Source organism: Cenococcum geophilum (assembly GCF_001692895.1).
Source record: "Cenococcum geophilum 1.58 unplaced genomic scaffold K441scaffold_58, whole genome shotgun sequence".
Taxonomy (NCBI): domain Eukaryota; kingdom Fungi; phylum Ascomycota; class Dothideomycetes; order Gloniales; family Gloniaceae; genus Cenococcum; species Cenococcum geophilum.
The window spans coordinates 175,593-186,511 of NW_027137616.1; the positions used below are offsets into that span (position 1 = coordinate 175,593).

The following is a 10,919-nucleotide window of genomic DNA, read 5'->3' on the forward strand; positions in this document are numbered from 1 at the left end:
TTCGTTTCTACATATTCTCCTAATTTATCTTTTATAGCATTTACTATATCGATCCCATCCCTATGCCTTAAGATCTTCTCGGCCCATTCGGAATCCATTTTTAGAAGGGAGGTCTATAGGTTTAAGGTTAAGGTTAAGGTCGAGGTCAGAGTTAAGGTTAAGGTTTATGTACGTTTCTACAGCCATAGGGCCTATAGAATAGTTCTTAGCAAGGCTGCTATTCTCTTAGTAATCTGTTATATTAGCTATAAAGCTAGTACAAATTCTCTTAAGCGTAAGTAGAAGTCATAGTCTTCTCCTTTGATAAAACAGACAAGAACTAGGCGATCGGTAAACTATTTTCAGTACTACTCCTTAAGCGCTAGCTATTACGTATTTCCTAATCTATACGTCTACTAATTAGTGTCGGTATACTCGCATTATTAACGTGCATAAATATTACTGTGTTGCGATACGTATGCGGTGTTAAAGTTGGTAGTTATTGTTATCTAGAAGTAAGGGGTTGCTCCAAGGTCAGGTTAGCTAGCCTCGCTTTATAGTCTCGTAACCATATTACATAACTAACGTTCCGACACTTACCTTATAGAGATACAAGTAAATAGAATAACGACTATAAACTAAGAAGTACGGTTTATATTCTTAAGTTAGGGAGGATTCGCGGAATAACTTATATAAATATTCGGAGATCTAAAGGTAACAACTATAGTAGAAAGGAAACTCCAAGATATTATATAACGAACCTTAGTAATTAAGTATACAATATAGTTCTAAACGCTAGCAACATAAATTAAGTAGAATAATAAGGCGCTTATAGCATAGTATAAATAGGGACTTAAGGCTAAAGTCTAGGACGTAATTATCCTAATAAAAGATACGGACACCCTAAGGGAACTAATAAATTAAGCGATAAAGATTAATAATAGGATCTACCAAAGGGAACAGACTAAGAGAGGTTAGGATAAAGTTCTACAGTTATATAAGGCGCAGAGTACGTAATAACTAAAGCTAAGTTAGAAAATATGGTATAGCGTAGAGCTAATAGACCTAAATAGTACTAAAGAAACCTATAAGAGATAGAGTAAAAAAACTATAGAAACCTAAAGGTTAAGGATTAAGTAATTATAGGACTAAGGAGTATAGGCTAAACTAAAGATCTTAGTAGTAGAAGACATTTAAGCAGACTCTATAATAAAAGCAATAGTTTAGAGATAGAGCTTATATAAATTGCGGAAAATAGGGTTATTTTACTAAAGACTATAAAAGTGGTCAGAGTTATTACGTAGTAAAGGGAATTAGACTAATAGTATATAACACATATATATAGAGGGATAATAGTATACTATAAGGAACAAAAGAGTGTTTAATTAAAAGTTTTACGTTTTATTATAATAATATATACTAAATTTATAAAGACACTAAGTATAGTGCAAGCTATTAGCTATAAGAGCTAGAGTTAAAAGGACTTAAAGAAACTAGAGAGTTAGATAAAGAATAAGATTAACTCTATAAGCTAGATTAAGATATTATAGTAATATATAGATAAAGATTAGTAATAATAACAATAGAGTTAGAGTACTTATTAATTAATAGTAATAAGGATAGTAAAGGAACTAACTAGGGGTATCTAAACCTTAATAACGTAATAAAAGTAGAGACTAAAACCGCTATAGAGCAAGGTTTAGTAACGGGTATTATAACACCGTTAGATACGGCATCTATTACTTTATAAAATAGAAGGAGTAATATTTAAAGACAATTAAGCAAGTAGACAACTACTAGTGCTAGCTTACTACTTAATAAAGGTAAAAGGCTAAAGGCTTAAGATTCTTAAGAAGAGATAAGAGATAACTAAAATTCTTAAGATAAGATAAGGTACGCTTAGGGACCTATAATAGATAACAACCGATAGAGCAGAGTAATAGCTTAGTTTAGTAATATATAAATAAGCTTAGGATAAAGTTTCCTAAAAGTATAAAATTCTTAAGACGAGATAAGTGAGATTTAAGACTCTTAAGATAAGATAAGAATACTAGTAAAGCCTAGTTAGACTAAGGCTAGAGTATAGCTTAAGAAAGAAGTAAGCTTAGGATTAAAGAATCTAAGGGGTTAAGAATTCGGAGTATAAATAAGGACACCCATAAATAAGAAGCAAGAGACTTCTTTATAGATTAAAGAATTTGTAATATAAATAGCAACTAAACTAGGAGACAGATATATAGATCTAAAGGACTTACTAGGGGAATATAGTGTTCAGCCTAAAGATCGAAAAGTTAATACTATAATTAAGAAGTAAGAAAACTTTAAGGATTTAATTGTAAGACGTAAACAGCAAGAAACTATAGACGAATTTAGAGCAAAAATCCTTATATAGTAAGAAAAGAAACTAGATATAAGATCTAGCACACTAAGTTATATAAGGAATAGAGCACCTATACAAAGAATTACTAATAGGCCGAGAATAGGCACACTAAGAGCTAAATGGCTTACTAAACTAGAAAATAAAGAGGATTTAGGGATTCTAACTAGGTTTAAAGAACGACATATAAAAGGCTGTTACGATATAGTAATAAGAAGATACTTCCTTACGGATAAGCCGTATATACTCTAGCAGCTATACTAAAGGTAGTATAAATAAAGGCATAATAATAAGTAGGAAGATTTCTATATATAGCTAGATAAGAAAATTATTTAAGACTACCTAATTACGGAAAAAGTAATAAATTATATTAAAGGAGCCTTAATTATAATATTAAAAGATCTAAAGGAACGATTAGAGGACTAAAGAAGCGAAAGACGCATCTTAGTACCTATAAATAAAGTTATAATAATTAGATTAATATAATAGAGGTTTAAACTTAAAGATAAAAACAAGTTAAGAGTTAACTTAAAGCACTTAGTATATTACACGCTATTATAAATTGCATGTGTAGATAATATATATAAAATGCATAAAAATCTAAAAGAGAAAAACCGGAAATACCCTATAAGGATATATTGGGCGCCAGATAAGCGATAGTATAAGAATACTAAGTATATATATAGCTGGCATCTATTACAGCACTAGCAGAAAGCGGCAGCTATAATAGACGTTATGGTAGATATAGGGCTTATATGACTTTTATATGACTAGGGATCGTATATAACTCCTTATATTACTACTTATCCTTTCCTTTCTTTTTCTTTAGCTTTAGATTCTCGTTTATAGACAATCTAATTATATAGGCTTATACGTCCCTTATACTATACTTATACCTTAATTAACTAAGTCGCTAATATTATCTAAAGCTTAAACTACCCTTTCTTCCTAAGAAGGAATTTAAATATATCTATAGGACTACAAATAGGACAAGGACATAGAATAGGACCCTAAGGATATTACTAGGACCATAAGGACAGAACCTAAAGGAAAAGAATAAAACCCTAAGGAAAGGACCTATAAAACACGCATAGACCAGAACCCCTAAAGAAATTACCTAAAATTACCTAACACCCTAGCACTATGCCACGAAACATAGTAGTAGGTAAAGCAGCTACAGGACCCGTAAACGCCTTAGATAAAGAAATAATTAATATCTTAACCCCTTAAGCAGAGCTCGCAGTAGCTAATGCTGAAATTAAACGGCTATAAGAACTGCTTAAAACTAAAAGCACCCCTATATCTAGTAAGGACCTATTAAACAGACTTGCTATAGTCCTTAAGGCCCTAGCCTAATATACAGCATTAGGATCGTCGCGGTCTGTAAAGGTTATGGACCCCCTATTACTTACAGACGGAGCTAACCCTATATTTAATAATTGGAAGCTTTAATTACAGGATAAGCTTAAAGTTAATACGGACCACTTCCCTACTACTTAAGCTAAAATGGCCTATATTTTTAGCCGTACCGGCAAAAACGCATAGACGTATTTACGTCCGCGATACGCCTAGGACTTAGCAGAGCCCTTCCTCTCTAAAGAAGAAATAATTAACTACCTGTCTTCTATTTATAAGGACCCTTTTAGGGTATAAAACGCCCGCCTTAGCTATAAAAGTCTAAATATAAAAACAACGGAGACCTTTTTGGCCTTCTAGACCTGCTTTTTATACCTAGCCGGATAAGCCCAAATTTCCTAAAAAGACCTACTTTTAGACCTCTTTAATAAGCTTACCCTAGACCTACAGCGGGCCGTACTACTAGCTTTTACTACTATATAGACGTTAAAAAAACTTACGGACTATTACCTAGCTATTAACTAAGGTCTTTATTAAATTAAGGCACGAGCTAACCAGATAAAGGCTAGAAATCCCTTAAATCAAGCTATAAGCAATATAAGAACGGCCCGCAATACCCTAGTATAACCTATAACGCTTACTGCGCCGGTCGCTAACCTAGCAACTAGCTATATAGCTAGCCCTACTGCGGGCTAAGCGCTTACTTAGCCTACCTATAGCGACCCCTATATATAGGCCCTTAGCGATTAAGGGGCTTACTTCTTATGTGGTTAAAAGGGCTACCCTATAAGGAACTGCCTAATAAAGGTAAAAGTAGACGAGGTTCTATTAATCTAGGGGGATAGTATAGAGTTGGAAAAAGAGGAACCCTAGAGAAAGACTCCTCTTTAGGGTTAAAAGGGATTAATATATTATATGTTAATCTAGGTCGGCTAGTTAGTAGAAAAAGCTGCACTATCCCTTATACTTTATTCCGCAATAAATATTAAGTTTTAACCTTTGCCTTAGCTAACTCTAGAGTAAATACTTTTACCCTAATTAATACCTAGTATGCCGTAAAGCTGGCTGACTTTCTTAATACATCTATAGAAGATTTGCCTAAACTAATTCCTATTTACGGGTATAACGAACAGATAGGGCAACCTATTATAAGTATTTTGTAAATATACCTCCGCGTTAATAGGCGAAGGTAGTATAATATCCCCTTCCTAATTACGGACCTTAGAAGCTATAATATAATCTTAGGGAGGAAATGGCTAGCCTATTTAAGCTTATAGCTTAACGTATAAAGCAGACGGCTTATCTAGCCCAAAACCCTACCCATAACCCCTTCTTTTATAAAAGAAATTAGCATTATAATGGAAAACCTAGTAGAACCCTAAATTAATACTATCTACTAGGCCAATACTATACGTAGAGACTAGGCCTTTAAGAAGGATATATAGCTTAACCCGCAATAGATCTGTATATTACGCCGCCCCTAGGCTACCTATATTACGCCACCCGCACTATAGACTTAGGAAGTCAATAGTGATTTACCTAAGTCCCTAGTAGAGAACCTAGGCCCTATATAGCTACAATAGAAGGCCAGGAACATTAGACGGCATACTAAACTAATAGACTAGAAGGACAACTTATGGAAAATAAAACGCGAGCTAAGGAAGACTATAAACCTTATACCGCAAAATACGGCCTAATAAACATCCGTAAAGAAACCTATAGACCTCCTACTAGTTGATATCTACTGTATTGGCGCTATAGGATTCTACTAGAACTTAGTTTAGCTAGATACCGTTACCTTTATAACTAGCTTATATAAAATTAATTAAATAATTAAAGAAAAAGAGACCCTAGCCTAAGAGGAGGATAAGCTTATAGATGAGGAGCTAGTAGAACAGAAACTACCCTATTAGTACTAAGAGTTTAAGGACGTATTTTCCAAGGTAGTATTTAATATACTCCCACCCTACCAACCGTACGACTATAAGATTAAGATTAAACCAGATAAGGAAAACGTCCTCAACTGTACCCCCCTTTATAAACAATCTATTGCCGAATTATAGGCTACTAAGTAGTATATTGTGGATAACCTGGCAAAGGGGTTTATTAAGCCTAGTTAGGCCCTATTTACCTCCCCTATTCTCTTTATAAAAAAGCTAAACAGAGGACTTTATTTTTATATTAACTACTATAAGCTTAACAATATAACCCATAAAGACCGTTATCCGCTACCCTTACTAGATAAGATACTGGCCCAAATAAATAGAGCTAAGGTATTTATAAAGCTTAATATCCGCTAAGCCTTCTACTAAATTAGGATAAACCCCAGATCTATAAACCTTACTATATTTTAGACTTAATACGGATTATATAAATATAAAGTACTCCCCTTTAGACTAACTAATGGACCTGCTATATACAAACGATATATAAACAATATACTCTTTAACTACCTCAATAACTTCTATACAGCCTACCTAGATAATATTATAATTTACTCTAAAAACGAGTTAGAATATAAGGAGTACGTCTATAAGGTTCTATAATGGCTCTATAGTGCCGGCCTCTAGGCCAATATTAAGAAGTTAGAGTTTAGTGTAAAGTAAATAAAGTACTTAGGGTTTATTATTAGTACGGACGGAATTAAGGCAGACCCGAAAAAGATAGCTGTAATTAATTAATGGGAACTACTATAAACTGTAAAAGGGATATAGTCATTCCTAGGCTTCTGTAACTTCTACTAACGCTTTATTAAGAACTATAGCAGAATTACTTAGCCCCTTAGCCGCCTTACGATAAAGGACTAGCCCTTCTACTTTAACACCGTATTGTCACGGAACCCCACCGCAGGGGCCTCCATAGGAGAGCCCCGTGCTCTTGCGTACACCTCGCGTACAGCTTATGTCAGCTACGCGTAGGTATATCACCTCCTTACGCCCTCGATCCTTACGATCGATCGCGCAACGTCTTGTAGACTCCTCGAATACATACGTCTTGTAGCTACTACCCTTACCCTATAACATTACGTTGCGCCTTTTTACCACTAATACCTAGCCTACGACCAATTCTACGTCTCTATAATACTACAGGCGCTGCTAAAAGTAGCGTGCCTATAAGTTACCTTACTTTATACTTCTAAGAAACCTATAATAGTAAGATAATATTCCTTACTAGCTACTATATTAAACCTAAAGAATAATTTAATACCTATACTCAACCTATAACGCCAATTAATCCCAGGAGAATTTAATTTATTAGCCCTAGCCTTAACCCCTAAGGAGATAGACACCAATAATATCTTATCTTTTATTAACTATATAACTACGGATAAGTAAGTAGAAGAGCTACTACCTATTAAAATTAAAATATAAGACGCTAAGACATTTGTAAAAATAGTAGCACGAGAACCTAATAAATACTACCGCCTTCTATAAAACTACTACCTAAAGCTTATATAAGCTAAGATACGTACTGCTTAAGATTACAATATTATCTAAGACCTATAAGCTTATAAGGCGCTCGCTAATAATACGCGTTAAGAAACTGAAGATAACCTCCGCGTGTTTAAACGCAACGTCTAACAGTTAAAGAAGGCTAAGATTGCACTTATTGCTACAGTTACTAAAAGAGAAGGTATAATTAAATACCTATAATTTTAGCTTAATAAGCATATTCGTAATAACGCTAGACACCTCTTTACTGTATATAACACTACTTAAGTCTTTATACCCCCGGCAACTTCACCTACTTAACGCTTAATAAAGGGTTAGCGCTAAGCAGCCTTACCTAATAGAAACCCCTACTAAAGCGATAATAAAAGCTATAATGACTAAACCTAAGCTGCCACTATAGGGTCTAATGCATGTTACCCTAATCCCCTAGTTTTCTAGGGAGACTGTAAAAAATACAGCTACTAGAAGATGCAAATCCGCAAAAAACTAACTTAGAGCACCTACCTTTTTCCTATAGAAGACACTAAGATTAGCTATATTATTAGGCGAATAAAGGGTATACTATTTAATAGACTCTTTACCTAATAGGAAACTAATAGCCCCTAAAAGTAGTAGTCCTACTAAAAAGTCCTTAATGATCTTAACCTAATATACCGCGACTATAACCTACTGGCCACTAACTAAGCTAAACTATATGCCCTAAAGATAAGCCCTACTAAATTATTTAATAAGTTCTATATTAAATTCTAGGAATATACTAGAGCCCTCGCCTAAGATAATACTAAAAACTAAAAAGATTTCCTTAAAAAAGTTACTTATCGCCTTAATTACGCAGCCGCCAGCTATAACTATAATAATGTTTATAATATAGTAGCAGCTATATAGAAGATTAAATAACGACTAAATTAGATTGCTATTATAAACCTTTACCTAAAGATCTTCCTATAGAAGCCCTCCGGACCTACTAAACTACTAACGCCTACTACCCTAAGTAACACTACTGGTCCTAATATTAACCTTTTTATACTAACCTTCCCGTAAAAGCTACTAAATGGAGAACGCGAGCTACTCTAGAAGCTAAAGTATTGCTATAAATATTGTTAAAAAGGCTATTATAGCTATAGCCTAAACTACCTAATAGCTAGGTTTAGTAGCCGCCGCCTAATACCTAACCTANTACCNTAAACACTAAATACNTTNCTANNNNCNANTACCNTATAAGATAAAGANNTAGTAATAGCANTAGAGTTAGATACGGAAACGGAAAACGCTAAGTCCTAGCCCTAAGTTATAGGTTAGGACGCCCTAATAATAAGGGGATCTATATATCGGCCTACTTAATAGATAACTTAGTAAAGATAAATGGACAGAAATAGATAGTTTTACCTATAATAGGAACTACTACTAAAAAACAATATAAAAGCTGTTCTATAATTAATTACGGAGCTACTAATAAATTTATAGATACTTAATTTATACGTACTTATAACTTACCTACCTTACCCCTTACTAAATCCCGCGCCCTATAACTCGTTAATAGTAGTTATACCGTATAGAAGATTACCCACATAGTATAACTCCACCTAGATATAAATGGGCACTAGGAAGAACTCTAGGCCTATATTATACTACTTACTAACTACCCTATTATTCTTAGAATAAACTAGCTTAAATAATACAACCCCACCATTAACTAGAAAAAGAGAGAAGTAACCTTTAACTCTAAATACTATAGAGAGACCTGCCTAGGACATAGCCTAGCCGCCTTTATTTACTCCCTAGGATACCAACCTAAGGAACCCCTTATTATCCTACCTACGACTAACTACCACTACGTAAGTGCCGCGGCCTTCTACCGTATAGCACGTAGGAAAGGCTAAACCGTTACCGCAGCCTCTTAATTATAACTATATAAGCTTAATAAAGAATAGGACTACGTCCTCTATAGTAATAGGATAGATATAGTTAACCTNNTANAAAANAATNCCCCCNNANAACTNTATNGACTTTTANCTTTAGACTTTAAGAAGTTTATAAAGCTTAAAAAAGGACTTACTAATAAGGAACTNNNTAAGCTNCTCCCTAAGANGTANTATAACTTTATTAANNTATGCTTATAAAAGAGCGCAGATATACTCCCCCTATATTAACCTAATAACTATACCATTAATATTAAATAAGGAAAAACGCTACCCTATAAGAGACCCTACCTAATATTAAAAGACGAACTTTTAGTTGTTAAAAAGTATATCAACAAGCACCTTAATAAAGGGTTTATTTGCCCTAGCATATCCTTAGCAGCCGCCCCTATCCTCCTTACTAAGAAGCTAAGAGGAGGTATTTAATTCTATATTAACTATAGAGGACTTAACGCTATTACAATTAAGAATTAATACCCTGTACCGCTTATATATAAGACTTTTAAGCGGCTTAGCTAAGCCAAAATTTATACTAAGCTTAATATTATCGCCGCCTTTAACTGCCTCTAAATACGAGAAGGTGATAAATAAAAAACCGCATTTATATTGCGCTTTAGCCAATTTAAATATACTATTATGCCCTTTAGTATATATAACGGCCCAGGTAGCTTCTAAAGCTATATTAATAACGCCTTATAGGACTATCTTAACAACTTCTACTCTGCGTACCTAGATAATATACTTATTTATAGCGATAACCCTTCTAAGTATACTAAGCACGTTTAAAAGGTCCTATAGTGCCTTAGGGACGTAGGACTTTATATTAATTTAAAGAAGTACGAATTCTTAGTTATAGAAGTAAAATACCTTAAACTAATTATTACTACTAAGGGTGTCTGTATAGACCCTAAGAAGGTATATATAATTACTAAATAGCAAACCCCTAACTGCATTAAAGACGTATAAGCTTTCCTTAGTTTTGCTAACTTCTATTAAAAATTTATATATAACTTCTTGGGTGTTATAGCACTACTTATAGTAATAATACGAATAAAGGGCTTTTCTATAAAAGGAAGAAAAATATATCTATATTTTATCTAGACGCCTAAATGCGAGAAGGCGTTCTAAGACCTTAAAGATGCTTTTACTAAAGCACTTATTTTAGCTTACTTTATACTAGGACAACAACTCTATCTTAAGACTAACTCCTTAGACTACGTTAACATAGGCGTCCTCTCCTAGATAGGTGACAACGGTCTCCTCTACCTAGTTATATTCTATTCATCTAAGCTTATACTATAAGAATGTAACTATAAGATCTATAATAAGGAACTTCTCGTAATTATATAAGCGTTTAAGGAATTCTAACTAGAACTCTTCTTAGCAGAACCTAACTAGCTAACTAAAGTCCTTACGGATTATTGCAATCTTAAGTACTTTATAACTATAAAATAGCTAAACTAACGCCAAGCACGCTAGAATAAGTTCCTCTCTAGTTTTAACTTTAAAATCGTATATAGGCTAGGAGTATAAGGTACTAAGCCTAATAGCCTAATACGTCGCTTATAAGACCTTCCTTAGTCTAAAGATAACCCCTATAACTAGTTCCAATAATAGATAATCCTAAAAGCACGGAATTTAGCCCTAGGTATGCTACCTATAATAGAGCTAACTATACCTTAGCTCTATACCATAAAACTAAAATTATCTCTTAAAATTAATAAGCTTATTACTACGGCATATAACACCTCTGTTAACCTATTACTGCATTAACTTATTACTATAAAGACCGCTAGCGCCCGTACGCTATTAACTAAACTCTAAAGCTTAAGCCAG

At 33.7% G+C, this 10,919-nt stretch overlaps 1 protein-coding gene across 1 annotated transcript; it reads left to right on the plus strand.

The window, feature by feature from the left end:
- Positions 1-6,162: 6,162 nt before the first annotated feature.
- Positions 6,163-10,019, plus strand: K441DRAFT_584825 (uncharacterized protein; the record flags this gene model as incomplete). Its single annotated transcript, XM_067644557.1, has 2 exons — positions 6,163-6,249; positions 9,882-10,019. Coding segments are annotated over 2 exons (225 nt in total), but the record flags the coding sequence as incomplete, so codon positions are not given.
- Positions 10,020-10,919: the final 900 nt, after the last annotated feature.